Source organism: Euprymna scolopes, chromosome 41 (genome assembly GCF_053919585.1).
Source record: "Euprymna scolopes isolate OS-2025 chromosome 41, ASM5391958v1, whole genome shotgun sequence".
In the NCBI taxonomy this organism is placed as follows: domain Eukaryota; kingdom Metazoa; phylum Mollusca; class Cephalopoda; order Sepiida; family Sepiolidae; genus Euprymna; species Euprymna scolopes.
In genome coordinates this window covers 6746888-6766691 of record NC_136522.1, presented here as the reverse complement: position 1 = coordinate 6766691, position 19804 = coordinate 6746888, and the positions used below count along the sequence as shown (strand labels likewise).

At 31.4% G+C, this 19804-nt stretch overlaps 1 protein-coding gene across 23 annotated transcripts in view; it reads right to left on the bottom strand.

The window, feature by feature from the left end:
- The window catches only part of LOC145266322 (protein tweety homolog 1-A-like), a 301166-nt gene that overhangs the window by 71921 nt on the left and 209441 nt on the right, over positions 1–19804 (bottom strand). For 4 of the 23 annotated variants that reach the window (XR_013864700.1, XM_080121898.1, XM_080121893.1 and 1 more), the window contains one exon: positions 18709–18802. The exons of 15 other annotated variants lie outside the window; for them this stretch is intronic. Coding sequence is in view for 5 of the 8 variants with exons in the window: in XM_080121898.1 (XP_079978024.1) it covers positions 18731–18802 (72 nt within the window). In the remaining 3 variants the exon portion in view is untranslated. Of the gene's footprint in view, positions 1–18450; positions 18803–19804 lie in introns of those variants that run through there. 4 more of the 23 variants (XM_080121901.1, XM_080121891.1, XM_080121904.1 and 1 more) reach the window with 2 other exon arrangements.

Genomic DNA, 19804 nt, shown 5'->3' with positions numbered 1-19804 from the left:
GTTTGTCAACTGTTTCACAAATGCGCATGCGTGAATCGTTCAGATTATGTTAAGAATAAGTAGGTTTGAAAACACTTTTTAAAGATCTTATTTTTTTAACGTACAAGAAGTGAACTGTTTAGAAAAAACATAATACCCTTATGCATATGCATGTTTCTGTGTGAATTAAAATATAATATTTATACATATTTTACAACCAAGCAATACCGGGTAGCCTGCTAAGACATTCTCCAACTCAACACCACAAGGAAGAAAAATAAAAATAAAAATATTTGTCTCCGTCAAGAAGGATTTCTTCCCCACTGATAAACAAATAGGTTGGACCTTCAATCCATTAAAAAAAAAAAAAAAAAAAATCAATCACCAAATAAAACGTCCTGAGGTATTGCTACAGGGGTGTGCTTGATGTGGTCAAATAATATAACAACCCGTGGTCAAATATAATAACAACCCGAAATTGATTTGGGTTGGTTGACGATTTGAGCCTGAGAAGAACCAACCGTCAGATTCCTGTCTGAACGACTCCCCCCCCCCACCCTTCACAGAAACCGTCAATAAAGATATATAGTTATATTTTGATACCTGTTATGTTATAATTGTTAAATATCTAGGCTGTGTATACCAACATATAGCAACTATTTTCGCCACTTGAGGCGGTCGTAAGATTTGCCCCACCCCACCCACCCCCACTGGCCGTTGATGATACGCTAACCTTCCGAATCCCAGGAAGTACTCAAACTATTTATTTTCATGGAATTAAAAGCAAGGATCTATTTTTAGACCACTGTTATTAGTCCCAGATTTTCAACTTAAGAAGACCAAAGATATTTTTCAACTTAAGAAGACCAAAGATATTTTTCAACTTAAGAAGACCAAAGATATTTTTCAACTTAAGAAGACCAAAGATATTTTTCAACTTAAGAAGACCAAAGATATTTTTCAACTTAAGAAGACCAAAGATATTTTTCAACTTAAGCAGACCAAAGATATTTTTCAACTTAAGAAGACCAAAGTTATTTTTCAACTTAAGAAGACCAAAGTTATTTTTCAACTTAAGAAGACCAAAGATATTTTTCAACTTAAGAAGACCAAAGATATTTTTCAACTTAAGAAGACCAAAGATATTTTTCAACTTAAGAAGACCAAAGATATTTTTCAACTTAAGAAGACCAAAGTTATTTTTCAACTTAAGAAGACCAAAGATATTTTTCAACTTAAGAAGACCAAAGATATTTTTCAACTTAAGAAGACCAAAGATATTTTTCAACTTAAGAAGACCAAAGATATTTTTCAACTTAAGAAGACCAAAGATATTTTTCAACTTAAGAAGACCAAAGATATTTTTCAACTTAAGAAGACCAAAGATATTTTTCAACTTAAGAAGACCAAAGTTATTTTTCAACTTAAGAAGACCAAAGTTATTTTTCAACTTAAGAAGACCAAAGATATTTTTCAACTTAAGAAGACCAAAGATATTTTTCAACTTAAGAAGACCAAAGATATTTTTCAACTTAAGAAGACCAAAGTTATTTTTCAACTTAAGAAGACCAAAGTTATTTTTCAACTTAAGAAGACCAAAGTTATTTTTCAACTTAAGAAGACCAAAGGTATTTTTCAACTTAAGAAGACCAAAGATATTTTTCAACTTAAGAAGACCAAAGTTATTTTTCAACTTAAGAAGACCAAAGATATTTTTCAACTTAAGAAGACCAAAGATATTTTTCAACTTAAGAAGACCAAAGTTATTTTTCTGTTTTCTATTTCAACCAATATACTCAACAAAATTTTTGATCTACGGACTTGAAATTTGGTATATACGATATTCAGATATATGGAAAACATTTTAATCTGTTTTCATTCCGAAAAAAAAAAAAAAAAAAAGACATGCTAATCGGGTCGAAATTGAAAAATTGGTACTTGGAGTGATTGGATTTTTATCTGTTAATTGCTTCACGACTATGCATGCACATCTCTAAACATGTCTTTATGTTAAGAATAAGTAGGTTTGAAAACACTTTAAAGAACGTGTCAAGATGGCCTAATGGTTATTGTACTTCACTCACTGTCTTTAGGTTTTAATCTCAACTCGAGTATTTTTTTTTTTTTTTTTTTACTTATAAGAAGTGAACTGTTTAAAAAAAAAAACAATACTCGCATGCACATGTCTCTGTTTGTTTATTTATTTATTTATTACTTCATTTTTTTTTTAAGGAATTTTATGTTACATTTAATACCTACAGTATTCTTGTTTATAATAAACTAGCGGTGGGGGTACCCGGCATGGCCTGGGTGTTTGTAGGTGTGGCGAGGGGGGGGGAATCAAAACAACCCTGTTTTAAAAAAAAAACGTTGGCCGGGTGTTTCGAGGTGTAAAAGAAAAAAAAATTTAGTAGGAAAGTAGGCTTGAACCCCGAACCTTTGACATGGAGGTGGAAACGAAATGAAAAAAACCCTGGGACCTAGCTATCTCGGCCACGACAAAATAGGAATGAAAAGCATCTTAATTTAACGTTTATAAAATGAAATTGACAGGTGCGAGAAACTTAAGTCACGTGATGTTTGACTTTGAAACATGACGTGGCTTTTTTTATTTTTGGCTAGTTTTATACTGAAAAGCGAAAGAAATATGCGATTGAAATATGCGGCGATTGAAATATCTGGAAAAAATAGCGCGTGAAAGTCGGGCAAATTAAATACACACGCGACCCTCGTTCTTAAGTCGTAGATATTATCATTTAGACGTGGTATAAAAAGTTTTAAGAACGAGCGAGCCGAGCAAGAAGGCCGACGAAAAAAGTCTTTTACAGATATACACAAAAAGTGAACATACATTCACACATTTTCGCTTTTATATATAGATAAGAAATCTGCATTAATTTAAATATAATATTTATGAGTATTTTATGACTGGGCAACGATGTGTGTATATGGATATACTGCTAGTATATCCATATACACACACACACACACACACATGTATTAGCAATAATACAACATTAGAGTCACAATTAATAATGATTCAAAGTTCCGAGTAAGTTTTTTTAAATTTTAAGATATAATTATACTTTTATTTTAGAATTAAAATCTATCAATAAAGTGGAATTTTTTTCGCTATGACATTGATATTAAAAGCCTACTTTTTTTTCTTTTTTAAATTTAAAAATTATTAATGGATACTATATGAAACGTTAACCGATTTGCATATTCCTTTGAAAAATGCCCATTAATTATTCATTTTATATGGTTTCTTATTAGATGATAGGTTTCATTTCACTATTACACTTAATTCTATTTATGCATAGTTTTTACATTCAGCATAATTGTGTAGAATTTAAGATGAAAATGTTTTAGTACGTGGAAATATTATATAGAAGTGACCTTGTTGGTGTGTGCGGGTTAAAAATCTCTACCAAAGTTCTCTTTGAATATTTGATCTAGAGTTTAAATTTAATATATAGGGAATTCAGACCTGTAGCACGTTTTCGATTTAGTTTTTAATTGGCAAAATTGTTGCTATGAAGTCAAAACTAAAAATAAAACAGTTAACCTTGGCAGGAGTAACCTACTAAACCTGTTTTCACGCACAAATCTACATTCATAGGTTAAACATTTTTTTTTAATATATAGCTGTGGCTCGGAGGCTAAGGAATGAGGGTGGAGAGTTGTACGTTTTAGTTTCAATACTAGCTGATGGCACACAAGTCATTTTTTTTTTATTACTTTGGATCTCACTACTATATATTAGGTACAATATAATAATTAATAGAGAATTGGCTCTGTAATAATAAATACATAATCTGCATGAATTAAAATATCATATTTAAACGTATCTTATGACCAGATAATGCTGGATGGCCTGCTAGTACAATGTAAGACAAAATGAACTTTTTTTGTTTCAAAATCGAGCTAGTTGATGCATAATAGAGAGGTAATAAAATAAAAACTGCACTGTTTTCCTGAGAGTTCATAAGATATAAAAATGCATGGATCAAAATGTACTCATTTAAAGAGAGCAAAAAAGGGGAGATAACCCAGTTTGATTTTTACAGTACATAAAAAACAAAACAAAAAAAAACAATACATTCACTTACAAAGCATTTCTTTTTAGCAAGTCACAACACAGAAAGCAAAATAAAATTTAAAAAATCAGACAAAAATAAAATTAAAAAATAAAACAATAAAACATTGTTGGTTTTACAACGTTAATATAAACAAGACAAATTAGAAATTATGAATTTTTCTTATAGTTAAACAAAAAAAAAAATATAAAAATAAAAATAAACAAAAGAGAATGGTTCCCATTCTATTACTCTTGAATGTTAAGAAATAATCCACCAAAAGAGAAATTATTTCAGCATTATTAAGGGAAGGTGTTTAACTAAACTAATTAAATGTTCGATATTGAATGACCTTGTGCCAGACAAACCCGCTCAGAATGTTGGTCGTAGAGTTTCACATGTTAACCTATGTCAGATCTTTTCATGCTAAAATGGTTATCGTGCCCTCTCCCACATTTATGGCTCGACATGCCTAACTCGGACGCTTCATCTAACAGTTCAGCCCTGGTGAAAGGAATAAATAGATGTTCAGGTTAAAATGTGGACTTTGGCCTGAGGGCTTCGAATTGTGCAACTGGTAGTGCAATCATCCTCCACACTGATGATTCCCCGAAAAGGATGAAACAGGTTTATGGATAAAAATTAAATATCTACCAAAATCTCTACTATTATATAAAAGGAACTTTGTATGTGCGCATGCGAGTTGGTTCCCTATAGACTCGAAAATGATTGGGTCGATTTTTATAAAATTTCACACAAAGTATTTTATGTGCTTGGCAGTGTTCTTAGACCGGTTTTGTATCAGAATGTCTTCAATAAGAATCGATAATCTAAATAATCCAATAAAAAAAGGAACAGACGATTTTGACCAAAGTCAACACTTTATACAACCTAACATTACAAGTGCATTTGAAAAGTTTTATTATCACAAAAACAGAAAGGCCCGGCATAAAATCAACAGCAGGTTCTTTAATATGACAGGGGTGCATTCGAAATAAATGTTTCTGTTTAGAGCACAGTTGAAGTATGATATTCAAAACTTTAATGCAAGCCATTATATATATATAAAAAAAAAAAAAATTTATAAAATCAACAGTAGGTTCTCTACAATGCAATTTAAACTACAATGTATTGTCGAGTAAGTCACTGCAAGAGGCATGTGAAGCTTCCTCCCCAAGGACGATGAGAAGTCCCCAATTAGAGCAGGCAATTAATCAATTTGATTGAAAAACGGGCGATTTCGATGACAATAAAAATATGGGAGTGTGAAATATTCGTTGATCAGCATTCAGTCTCGGGCAACGTTGGGTCTCCTTGCTAGTATATATAATTATGCTATCAAAGAGTAAATCTTTAACAAAACAAAACTTATCAAGATAAAAAAAAAAAAAATGCTCAACACTATTAAGAGGAGCAAATAAATATATTAACTGAAAGATGAGGAATAAAAGTTATATATAACTTTATTATACCAAATTTAGGAAAAGTTCAGGGGAAATTTAAGAAAATAAAAAAATCGGGGTTTGTATTACTGTACACATAGATTCGAAAAAGTGGTCAAAGAACAAATATAAAACAAATAAATGTTATCAAAGGCAAGATAAGTTACTTTTCTACCAAACTGGATATAATTTTCGTGTTTTTATTCAATTTAACATGTTTATTCAGCTCGAAAAGCATGCAGTGTTTAGCGACGTATTGGAAAATTCAAGATGGCGGCCGATTCTCTCTTTAACACGGTAAGTTTGGAAAAAGGTGTAATAAATAATAAACTAGACAAAATACTGTTAGAAATTCGCTCAATATATGTTACCGTGACATAACTTGACATATATTCGGTGGTTTTTAATAGTATTTTGTCTAGTTTATTATTTATAACAAACACCTTTTCCTGAACTTACCGTGTTAAAGAGAGAATCGGCCGCCATCTTGAATTTTCCAATACATCGCTAAACACTGTATGCTTTTCGAGCTGAATAAACATGTTAAATTGAATAAAAACACGAAAAATATATCCAGTTTGGTAGAAAAGTAACTTATCTTGCCTTTGATAACATTTATGTTATATATTTATTTTTTGACAACTTTTTCGAATCTATGTGTACAGTAATACAAACCCAAAAACTCTTTAGCCCATGGCATTTCGAAGCAAAATGCTTCTAATCAGATGAGAAGGGCCAGAATTATACCAAATACAAATATAGAAAAAACTGGCTTAATGAGATTTAGATATGAAATGAGAATCAAGGAATACGATTGTAAATAGTAATTAAAAGTAGGGACAACATGTAAGGGTAAATAGGTAATATATATATATATATATATATATAGGTAATAGTACGAAAAAAAATAAAAATAAGGCCACTGTGTAATAATAGAGAACACTAAAGAAGAGCCAATAATAAAAGGAAAAACGAAAAATAGGGAAGATAGAAGAGAAAGAAGGAGAGGATTCTCTATCTATATAAGAGCCAGGTACGTCCAAGGATGAAGTACTGTTGCCGCATTTGAGCAGGAGCTGCTAGAAAGGATTATCCTGCCTTGATAGAGTTCAAAATAGACTTCGTAGCCTTGTAGGGGATGTCCTTTTCTCATTCCTGCAACCTCTTTCTCACAGAAGAGATGTTGCGAGTTTGTCTCTGCTTTATCGTTATTTTCATGGCAAGTGCTCGGCTGAGCTCCATTCTATGGTCCTCCCCCCCTCGTCAAACTTTCACAAGAAACACTCGTCTAGCAGAAATCACTATCAATAATTTCCCACACTTCTTGTCTGTGCCTAAACCTAAACGTAGATTCCATGAACAAAGCTTCTTTCTTAGAACTGCACGCCTGTGGAATTGTCTTCCGTTTTCCTGCTTTCCAGCTGATTACAATATGGTTGTCTTCAAGTCTAATGTAAACAAGTTTTTGATGAGCCGTTCCATATAAGTTAACAAATTCACCGAATTTCCATTACTAACGGTTACTATATTGTCCAATTTCTACTGTACACTCTTTAACCCCTTATCAAGGCCAAGAGGCCACTCGAGGATAAGTGGTGGTGCCTATGTATATATATTAAAAAAAAAAAAAAAAATTTAAAAAAAAGCCAGAGACAGCAAGCAGAGGATACAGAAATATAATTTCATCTCAGTCGTCTTTCAGGACGCTTCAATATAAATATAGATAAAAATATAACGATCCAAAAGTGGAGAAGCATTTAGCTTTGAAATGCCATGGTCTAAGAGTTTTTTTGTTTTTTTTTTAATTTTCGCCTTAACTTTTCCGGCTTAGCCTTCGGGACAAGATCAAAGTGTAGTATTTGTTCTTCAGATGCTGCACTTCAATTTCTTGTTCTCTGTCAGTGGAGGAAAAATACTCCACGACTGAGAATTTTTTTATTTTTGTTCCTTTACTCCACTTTAAAAAACGACCCTGGTGTCTAACTCTGCCCTCGCGGGGAGGCATTGTAAATAGGAACTTTTCCTTATTGTTTTGATGATATAATAAATTTATATACAACTTTTATTCATCTTTCATTTAATATTATTGCTTGCTTCTCTTATCTTGATAAGTTTTGCTTTGTTAATGATTTACTCTTTGATAACAATTATATATACTAGCAAGGAGACCCGACGTTGCCCGAGATTGAATGATGGTCAACGAATGTTTCACACTCCCATTTTTTTTTTTTTTTTTTTTGTCATCGAAATTGATGAAATCACCCGTTTTTCAATTAAATGGATTAATTGCCTGCTCTAGTTGGTGACCTATCGTGGTGTATGGGGAGGAAGCTACACATGCCTCTCACAGTGACTTAATCCACAATACATTGTAGTCTACATTGCACTGTAGAGAACCTACTGCTGATTTTATTTAAAAAAAATATTTATATACAATGGCTTGCATTAAAGTTTAAAATACAAAAGTACACTAGCATACTTCAACTGTGCTCTAAACAGAAACATTTATTTCGAATGTGCCCCTGTCATATTGAAGAACCGACTGTTGATTTTTTGCCGGTATAATAAAGTTATAACTTTTATTCCTTATCTTTCGTTTAATATTATATATACAACGAATTAATAAGATGGGATATTGCTTGTTGAATGAAAATGATGTAATGAACAAAATTTGATGACTTATGAGGACATACTTAGAACAAATGTTTGTTGATATTGAATTCAAAGACGACCATGTTTTAGGGAAGTAATCCCATAGTAACATGTTCCATAGATGGGAAGTTTGTGGGGGGGAAAAAAAAACTGTTCAATTAAATTCCGTTTGATGTTAGGTGTACAGAAAAACTCTTTGCAGCTATGCTTGAAGGATGAGTTGTTGTTGCAGATGTCTTGGAGCTCAGTCGAGCACCTTCCATGGAAATAACAGTAGATTAGCAACATCTGCTCTGGGAGAAGAGAGAGATCACCCCTCCTCCCTCATCCACAAGATTTCAAAATCGATTTTGAACTCTGTAAAGACAGCGATGAGTGCTCTCCGTATGTGACAGCAGCATTCCAGTTCAGGACGCATCTGACTCTTAGAATTGTTTTCAGCGCATCAGGAAGAAACTCATGCCCCGACAAGAAAATAGAAATAGTAAATTAATTACAACCTTTACATGAGCCAGTGTCAAGAATATCGGAAGTTCTATCGGCTAAAACGTTATGAGAATACCAGCCAAGATGAAAACCACCCAAATCATACATTTTGTTTTGGTGATTGTACATGCAATAACCCTTATCCCTGAGTGGCCTTCGGGCCTTGATAAGTGGTGACCCACATGTAAAAAAAAGAAAAAAGAGAAATAGGCAACTGAAAATCGGCAGCAAACAGTATTAGAAGAAATATATTCCGGAATATTTTTTTTTTATTTATTTTTTTTTTTTTTGAACAATTTCAGTAACAAGTGTCAAATATAACAGTGGTACAAGCCCGAATTTACCTTTTTCCAAAAAATTACTTTCACTTAGGATGTTGGCAACCTTCATGTGGTCTCTCCTTAAGTATCTGTCTAAAAATTGTCCTGATTAGAAATAAATATCAGGGAAACCAATGCCAACAAATTCTTAGGATTCATAAGATAAGTATAAAAGCACGTCAAACTGACTCCTGTGGTGCAGGTGCGGCCAGGTTTGACACACCTGATTTACAGCGTTGTCCTACTTCAACTACTCTATTGTTCTACTAAGACTTAGTCTTTTATTTTTCTTTATTTACGTTATTTATTTAATCCATGTTTTTTAATCTGTTTTACAAGTATTTTAATGGTGGATGCTCTGATGAACTACAAGCCCTTGTACCCCCCTTGACGTAAATATCCCCGTCAAATCCGACAAGCAGAAAAGTCCCACCCCTACACAGAGACCCCTAGATGTAAGAAAGCCTTCTGCTCTAATAGTTTCTTCTCGAAAACTGCTCGACTTTGGAACTCCCTTTTGGGTTCTTGCTTCCCCAACTGTACTGACATGCAGAAGTTCAAGTGTAATGTGAACAGACATCTTGCTGCTCAACTCCCTGATAGTAGCTTCCTACATCAAAGTGGCACTGTGCATTGTTTGGGGTGAAAATGTAAAAAAAAAAAAAAACATATCAATTCGGTTTGTAGGAAACACTGGACATGGGTTAGTAGATAAAAGTGTGATGACAATATTTTTATTTACCAACATAATGTGTCGTATAAGATGGTAGGTGTTAATGTCCCTACTTTTCGAGAGTAATATCTCTTCTTCCATGGAAAAAATTAGGGACATCAACATCTACCATCTTATGAAAAATTATGCTGGTAAATAAACATAATCAGGGCTTTACATTACGAGTGAAACAGTCGCATTTGCGAGTGATTTTTCAAAATGGCGACTAGAAATAATGAAACGCTTATCTTTTGGCAATTGCATTTCTTTCACTGACAATTTTACAAAGCTCATTACTGAGTGAAAAATATCTTCAACTTTTTTTCACCACAAAAAAAAACAAACCCTCCCCCCCCCCACCACCACAAAAAAAAACAAATCCCTCTGCACAAAATTTTTACTGTCATATATTCTTCATCTATCTTCCTTATTTTATAGATCTTGGAAGCAACACCTGATCTTACCATGAGCTTCAACAAAGAATATACTGTTTCAAACATTACTACAAGACGGGATGTAATGATAAACTCGGTATCTGTAATTTGATTGACCCCCCCCACCCTTTCTTCTTCACTGCAGTCTCTCTCAGACAGATGTGATGTTGCTAGTCTCAGTCTTTTCTATAAATACTATTATGACATGTGTTCTTCAGAATTATGTCCTTCCTTTGTTCCAGCTCATTTGACTTGTTTGTCTAGTTGCCTCCATTTGTTGTCTTAAAACCTCATTGTAATACAACTTCCCATTCCAGGAGTTCCTTTCCATTGACTGCAGGTTTTTGGAACTCTCTTCCTGCTTATTTTTTTCCTGCTACCTGCAGTGTCAGTCTTTTCAAGACTAAGGTGATCAATCATCTTAATTCAAACAACATATGAGATCAAAATATACATCAGGGTTCTACATTACGAGTGAAACAGTCGCATTTGCGAGTGATTTTTCAAAATGGCGACTAGAAATAATGAAACGCTTATTTTTTAGCGATTGCATTTCTTTCACTGACAATTTTCCAAAGTTCACTACTGAGTGAAAAATATCTTTTCAACTTTTTTTTTTTAATAAAACGAACAAAGTTAAATTATTTAAACAATAAAAGTTTAATTGAACAATATACTTTTTTTTTTTAACGAAAGCTGTTTAAAAAAATATCTGAAGAAATGAGAATGTTTATACCTTCAAGTAAAAACATAAAATTTGTTGTATATTTAGAATTAAACTTATTAAAAAATACAAAAAATAACTTTATTATGTACATAATCGTCACAGAACAAAAATATGTCATATTCCAAAAATCACGTGGGTTGGCTAGTAACTTTTCTATTTGGCTAGTAAACGAAAATATTTAGTTGTCAAAGGTCAACTAAAGATAAATTTGTCCATAGAGCCCCGACAGACATCTCACTGCTCACAGTCCCCTGTAGATATGATCCCAATTAGTAGCCCCTCATGAAGAGAAAGAAAAATTTGATCTATAAAATTGAAAATATTATTCTTTTACATACTAACTCGTGTCCACAGTGTTTCCCCACAAACTGCATTGATATAGCCTTCAAACAACTCCTTTCACATTACACACAATGCTTCAAGCAAACTATAACATCCTTTTCATAAAATGTTTGTTTCATTGTTTTGAATTAGTTTTTAGTATTAGAAAAAATATTACTTTACGAAATATATATTTATTTCTTTCCTAAAAAAAAAAAAAAAATTCTCTGATGCCGTTTTGCTGCAGACCTTGAGTCAACTATTATCCGACGTCACAATTTTTGTTGTTTCAAATTGTTGTGTTAGGTTGAAAGTTAGTATAATTCAATACAGCAGAAATGCATGCTTTGTTGTGCGTTGAGGAAGTAACAGCTGATTGTCAGATAAACAAGAAGCACCATCAAGTATCGTATTAGTCATGGGTGCACCTGGTCCATAAAATAAAATTGACGCATGCCAACCAGAAAATCCGGAAGAAAATATCAAGGTAACACAATTCACAAACTGAACTCCCCTTCCCCGGATGATTTCACTTGTCACGTTCCGTAATTTGAAGACATCTGATGACAAAATCAGCAACAATACGTCATTTTATTAGCTTTATTGCTTTTCTTTGTACACCTTCCAATTTTGATGTCCAAATTCACAAAATTTTATTAGCTTTATTGCTTTTCTTTGTACACCTTCCAATTTTGATGTCCAAATTCACAAAACGGAGCACAATGTTTGATACGCATTTACAACCCAATTTATTTCGATGATTCAGACTACAGTTCTCATCTTGAGTGTTATTCTCACGTTTCGGCCAATATAATCTCCGACCTTCTTTAGGTGTATCTTTCCGGATCTGGAATTTTCCTGCTTAACTTGTGAATCCACATGGACTTTCAAACAGAACACTTTATTCAATCTGCAGGAGTAGCATGCTCTCGTTCCATCAGCCATGACCGGGTAGAAGCATACAGCGATTCACGCTCATATTCATAGTACTGCCTGCACTGAGGATTGAACCTTCAACCTCTAGAAATGTGTCAGTTAAATTTGGACAAATACTTTACCTTCACTCTTTAACAACTACACCCGAAGAAGGCCAAAGGTGATTTCAGCCGAAACATTGTGAAAATAACACTCAAAATAAGAACAGTAGTCTTAAGAACCCAAATTATCACAAATATTAAGAACCATAATGGTTGTACACTTTCTGGAACATTAGTTTTATTTTAGGTGTAGTCTTTGAGTTTTTAACAAATCTGAACAGCTCTTCGTTTACTGGCTAAAATTTAAGTGAGGATTAATTTCAACTTAACACTATTCCATACAATTAGCGATTGTAATCAAGATCGTTTTATTAGTTTAATTATTAGTATGCAGTCTATTGTTAATGTTTTATGCTAACAGTCAGGTCTAACTAATGATGCTGAGTGTTGTGCCTATTATTCGAGATGAGGTTTTATTAATTATGAAATGTTATGGTGATAAATTTAATTGGGAAAACAAAGGTTAAATCAGCAGATTAAGTAAAATGTAAAAAATAAATGGAACTTTTGATCGAAATTAACATTCGACATGCAGAGATGATTGAAATATTCATCCTGGAAATGGCAAAGAACTAACGATTTGGGGGGGATTTCTTTTTCTTTTTTTTTTTTTTTTTCCAAAATATTAAATTTGGAAAATAAAATCTTATCATTTGTTGATACTTTATTATTCGATTGACATTTTTTTTTTTTTTTTTACATTTAAAAATCAGGTTTTTTTTTTTTCCTTTTATTTTTTAAGGGAAGAGAAAATGAACAAAAATAAAAATGAACAAAACAGAAAAAATAGCAAAATAAAAACAATGAAAATGAAAAAAAAAAAAAAAAAAAATGAAAACAAAATCAAAAATATTTTTTTTTTATTAAATTTGTATTTAATTTAAAAATAATTTTTAAAACTAACTTTCTCATAAAAAAAAATGTTTCCATAGCAACATTTCCTCATTGAAACAAATTTATTGATGTGAGTAATTATTTAATGCTAAGTCATTTGGGGGGGAGGGGGGAAATGGAGGAAAAAAAAAAAAAAAAAAAAAAAAAAAAAAAAAAATGGAGAAAAAATTTTTATAAAATGGAGGAAAAAAAAAATGAAAAACAAAAAATAAATTAAAATGAAAAAAATGAAAACAAAAACAAATAAAAAGGAAAAATATTTTTTTTATTACTTTTTTTTTTAATTTAAAAATAATTTTTAAAACTAACTTTCTCATAAAAAGTTTCCATAGCAACATTTCCTTATTAAAACAAATTTATTGATGAGAGTAATTATTTAATGCTACGTCTTTTTTTCTTGACCAAAGTCATCTTTTTACATTTAATACGCAAACTATTTCTATTATAAATAAAATAATGAACAAATGATTTTTTTATGATTTCACATCATTTTAATAAATGCTGATTAAAAAAAAAAAAAAAAGTTTCTTTTTAATATAGAAAAACAAAACAATTTTTTAAGCAGGCAGTAATAAAAGGAATCATATTTTTTATTGAAAACGATAAAAACATTCTTATGAGCGGGTCTAGATTAATGAGGATTAAGCATTTTAGATTCAAAAAAAATTCTTTTAAAATAGACTTGACAAAACAAAGTATTAAAATAAATCATTTTATTTTTATTTTAAAATACAAAATGCGACAAGTTAACAACCATTAAAAAAAAAAATTTTTTACGTTAAAAAAGGAAGGTTAATATAAACAAAATTTTTTAAAGTTAGTTTTTTGAAAACTAGGTTTATCTACCTGATATTGCCCGGAATCTGTACATTCATTTAGATCAATAAACCCCTCCCTCTTTTTTTTTTTTCATTTTCTCTTAATTTCTTTTAAGAAAACACAATACAATAAAATAATGAATCAAAAAAAAATAAAATAAAAATTTTGCATTAAAATCAGTGGATGACTTACGAGAAGCTAAAATTTAAATCCCATAAATAATTTAGAGAAATAGACATGGTACTGTGGTAACGATATGAAGAGACATATCCATAAGTGGCCATGGTTAGCATGTGCCTGCTGCAGGGAACAGTGATACATGAAGCTAAAACCGGTTAAATGGAAGATTAATGCGATTATGCAAATGTAGGAAGAATAAAAGACAAATTATTTGGTCAACATGTCTTTTGGTTTTTGAATGCTACTGTTTGTGATTTTGTTGTTGGCAAAGACCAACGAATTGCTGCTGCATTATGCAAAAAGTGAAAGTCTTTATTGTAGGAGCAAAGAACAAAATATAATCAGGCTAGAGTGTGGGTTTCCTCTTCAACTTAAAATAATTTGTTTCATAATTTACATGATTGAAAATCCAATTTTAGTCATAAATTATAAAATTACTGTTGCATGCTAGTCCTTTTTTTTGTTGTTTTTTTTGTCAGATTTTTGCAACTAGATTAGAAAATTGTTTTAAATCATAATCTACTAAACAAATTAATTAAATTAAAAGTTGTTACAGACATACAGATATGTTGCCTGAGAATTTTGTAGATATTACTTAACTCCTTGCCAGAAGATTATACACAAGGTCACATGTGATTTTGAAAAGTCAGTGCACTAGGATCATTGCATTCCGACTTATAAAAACGCCTGAGCAGTCCCATCAAAATTCTCCAGTAGGGGCTCCTCAAATATGAGAACGTAGCCTGCTAGCACTATCTGCGATTACGTCCCATGAATTTGTCACTTGAATTACAACCTCTTACATCTTAGGCGTCGCAAAATTTTTTGTGCGTGAGGATGTCATTACTTGGGTGCACAGTAATAATGGCACAGGTAAAAACGGCACATACCACATACATAGCAGTGATTTCTAACATTTTTCTAAGCCAACCCTAGTCATTTTGCTAATTGTTATGACATGTATGGGACAAGAATAATACATCCAGGGAAGATTTTTGTTAGGCACAGCCTTAACAAAAAAAAAAAAAAGTTATTTTTGTCAGACCAAAGACGAGTTATCACCCTTGGATAAAAATGGGGCATCCGCCATGACAGTTTTAAGAGGTAAATAAAACGTGTCTTATAATATTTAATCCTTACACATCCTGTAGCTTCCACGTTCTATTTAATCTGTAAGTTGTTAAATAAACCTGTTCAAGCTTATACTTCATTGTCTGTTCATTTTGGAGTTTGCATTAAACTAATAAGGAAAGTAAAAATGGATCTTTGATCTACTTTCAGCAGCCACGTCACTCTTTTTTCCATGATTTTGTCTTTTAGTCCTCACATTCCGTGAATGATGTTTCTGACAAAGAGGAAAGAATTGCTGTTTTCTGGCTCAGAATCTATTTTCTTGTTAATTGACAATATTTTTTATATTTTCCCCTCATGTATTATATTCTAGATTGAGAAACTCAGTTTCAGACTTTCATCTACATTTTTCCCCTCCACATGTGCCATTTTTTCCTATTGATTCATTTGTACCATTTTTAAGTGCCATTATTACCAAAATTCAGGTACTTGCAGTCATAGAAATTAATATTGTTGAAAATGATGCTTATTTTGTCTGTCGCCATAAACGGATTTAAAGATTAAAAAAAAAAATCAGATTGCAAGGAAAACAGTATTAAGTCTTAATGTATTTAATTTTTTTTTTTTTTTTTTTACTATCGAGTTAAAATTTTGTGTAATGGCTAAAAATGGGTTACAACTTGTCATAGGACGATTTTAATATCCCCCCCCCCAATTCCAATGCAATTACTGATTCTGCACTAAGTTCTCCAAGTCTGACACAATTACCAATTTTGATACTTTATAAATCTCTAAATATTCAATTATAAAGTTATTTTTTGCCAATTACTGTAAAATCACATATTAAATGTGTAGATATTTTCTTAAACGTAAAAATAAACACCTGTGCGAGATCTTCTATGGATTTTAGTTTTACTGGTTGTTTAAAATTAATAAATATTTATTTTTTTATCATTACTACCAGCCATAGAAGGTTTTGCTTCAAACAAAATCAAATAAAAAAGACAAAAGAATCGTTTTTGGCATCGGAAAATAGGCACAAATTCTGATATCATCAAAAGTTCTGAATTTTTTGATTAATCATTCGAATGAAAAGTTAAAATACACAAATTTAAAGGAGAAGTTATTTTATTTAGAAAACGAAATATCGACTGTTTTATAAATAGGTATGGGTGATGTATTTCAGAAATCAAGAGGTTATACATTCAAGATAAAATTTACATGCTATGCTAAGTTACAAACATTTTTGGCAATAAGTTAGTGGCTTACAATTACAAAAACTCACTTATATAAATCCATAGATTATCGAACAAATATAATTTTAGCAAATTTCATAAGAATTTTGAAAAAGGTCCCAACAACTCTCAGTGAAAATTTGATGAATATAGATAAATTTCATCCTTTCTTCAAAGTAATTATACAGTAAGCAGAACTATTATATCTTATAGATTTTAAAAAGAAATTATTTGGTTTCGTGTTTATAAGACATTGAGACCTAATAGGTTGGTTATTAAAATCATCATTAAAGCTGTATCCATGGTGATTTTTTTAGTTCCTTACATTAAGTGGTTTGATGCCTTGTCTGGAATGATTTCCATAAAAAAAAATATTCAAGTTCATAAAGAGACAATATTTTATTTATTTATTTATTTATTTTTAAGATTTAATGTTTCCGTTAATAACAACTGATACTAAAAAATTACAATCCCTTCCATTGATTTATTTAGTCAAGTATCAACCCATTAATTTCTGAATGTATCTAAATTTTTTTTTTTTTTTTTTTTTTTTTATTATCGAGTTAAAATTTTATGTGATGACTAAAAATGGGTTGTATCCATGGTGATTTCTTTTTCTTTTTTTTTAGTTCCTTACATCAAGTGGTTTCATGCCTTGTCTGGAACGATTTTTTTTTTATTATTGAGTTGAAACTTTGTGTAATGACTAAAACGGAGTTAGAATACACAAATTATTTTATTTATAAAGTGAAATCTCGACTCTCCTGTAAACATGACACTGGATACATGTGAAATATTCTAGAAATTATACATTCAAGATAAAATTTACACATTATGCTAAGGAAGAAAGCAGTTCACACAAAAAGTTACATTGCATTTTTGGCAATAAGTTAGTGACTTCCAATTGCAAAAATCATTTATATAAATTCATACATTATGAAACAAATATAATTTTAGCAAACTTCACAAGAATTTTTAAAAAGGTCCCAACAATTCTCAAAGAGAAGTTGCTGAATATAGAAAAATGTTATCCTTTCTTTCAGAGTAATTAAGCAGTACAATTAAATATCTTATAGATTTTTAAAAATAAATTCAATTGTGATCTACTGGGTTAAAGAGCTTGTTTTTTGTTTTTTTTGGTTTTTTAATTATTTATTTATTTTTTAACAAAACATCCCATCAGAAAAAAAAAGAAAAAAATTAATATCATGTTTAATTATTATTTAAATACTATCACGGTCTCTGTTCAGTCACTAGAGACGATGGATATCCCCTGTAATGGTGTCTGTGCATATAATTGTGAAGCAAGGGTTGTGCAAATCCTCAACCTCACTGGAGTCAGCACTGCTTGATTCTAGTGCCAACGAGAAATTCAGGATAACTGGAGAGCACATATGGCACCTGATATTCTCAAATAGTCACCTATTGTAGTTCTGACTAGGTTTAACGTTGCTTAACTTCAGTAATTTAATGAGAAACAGTCTGTGAACGTGATTGTATCGTATATGACTTTACAGAAAGAATTAGAAAAGAAAAACAATTTAGAGGTGCTTGTTCAGAATTTTCCCAATATTAAGAAAAAAAAAAATAGAAAAATCTGTATGATGTACATACCTGTAATAAAACAAATATATTCCAAAAGTCATGTAAATTGATCAAGTAGTTTTTTTCTAAAGGAAATCGCTTTTAAGCAATCAGTGACGATTTGTAAGCATTACCAAAATCTCGTAAGAATTGTTGAATTATCTCCCTTCGCTACTTGAGATTAAAAAAAAAAAAAATGGCAGGTGTAACGGTCACACCCCTGGATACTCATAAAATTTAATTTTTTTCTTATTCCAAAACTACTTGATCAATTCACATGATTTTTGGAATACGATATTTTCATTTCTTCACGGTTTTTTTTTTTTTTTTTTTTAATATAGGGAGAATTCTGAACAAGGACCTGGTTTTTAAATCATTTAAAATGCTATAGAACAAGAATTTAAAAGTCCCCAGCCCCCTAGTTTTCGTTTTAAATAAAATAAACATAAAAAAGGTGGGAAGAGTTTCTTAGGAAAGGGGCAGGGGATATATAAAAAAAAGTTTTATTTCAAAAAATAAAGCGAGACAACAACGAGTTAGGATTTCTTGTAGAAGAAACGTGCAAGATGAAAAAAAAAAAAAAAAAAAAAAAAGCTGCAGCCAGAGAAACATTAAAAAAAAAAGGCAAACCAGCTTTTTTGTTTGTTTGTTTGTTATAAAAAAAAAAAAAATAAAATAAAAAATGGAGGGCTGTGAATGAACTAATTAAGACCCAAGCGCGACGGCAGCAACATACTTGGGTGGCCGGGGTTAAGTGTTCAGGATTCACTTGACATGAGACCAGATGACGGTTCATGCATGGGGGTCATCTCATAGCGATACTGGCTGTACTGCAACACAACACAAGGGTTAACACATCAGAAAAAACAAGAAGCCGAAGAAAAAGTCAACAAACGACGATAGGTGATGGGACGATAACATTTTTGATGAATTAAAAAAATTTTTTTTTTTTTAATTAAAAATTTATTTAGTCTTTCTTATTGATATTGATTTTATAATAGAGAGAGAGAGAGAGAGAGAGAGAGAGAGAGAGAGAGAGAGAGAGAACAAGAACCCTTCTTCCTTCCTCAAGAGAAACAGAGGGGATCAGAGTGAGATTAGAAAAGAAAGAGGATTAGGGGAAGAGAGGGAGAAATATTCAGAGGACTGCAAAACGTCTCAGTGCAGATTCATCGGGGGGGGGGGGACATCTCGGCGCAGATTCGGCAATTCTAATTTATATCTGCTGTTGTTTCTACATTCTTTCACTATTATACAAGTCCGCCTCTCCTTCCCCAAAAACCAATCCTTCATTGTGTCAGAGGCAGTGGCAACATGGTAATGCTAGGCTTCAATGAAAATCCATGATACATCAACATTAGTATCTGTCGTCTTCTGCTCGCATCTGCGTCTGGCTAGTAAAGTAATTAAACCTAAGGATTCCATCGTATTTTTACAATTTTTTTTTTTTTTTTTAATTCCTTTTATTAGTTTAGTTTCATTTATTTGTATATATAGTTTTAATATTATACTAGACCATCAGTGACCCGTTGGGTCAGTACTTGTTATATATGATAAATATTCGGAAGCTTTAAAAAAAAAAAAAAAAAAAAAAAATTCCAATTTTGTATCCAAACGTTGAGCATTGCTGCTGCGGATGTAGTGGGCAGAAGAAAAAAAATGCAATATTGCAGATATAGTTAATAGCTACAGCCAGGAAGGACAAGCCCAATTTACTCAACAAAAATCCCCTAAAGTCCAACCCTTCCTCACCATAGGAAGGAGAGTGGTAAATGTGATAATGGGAAAGTAAGAAATAAAGAACAAGAGCAGAAAGAGACTGATTTTCGAAG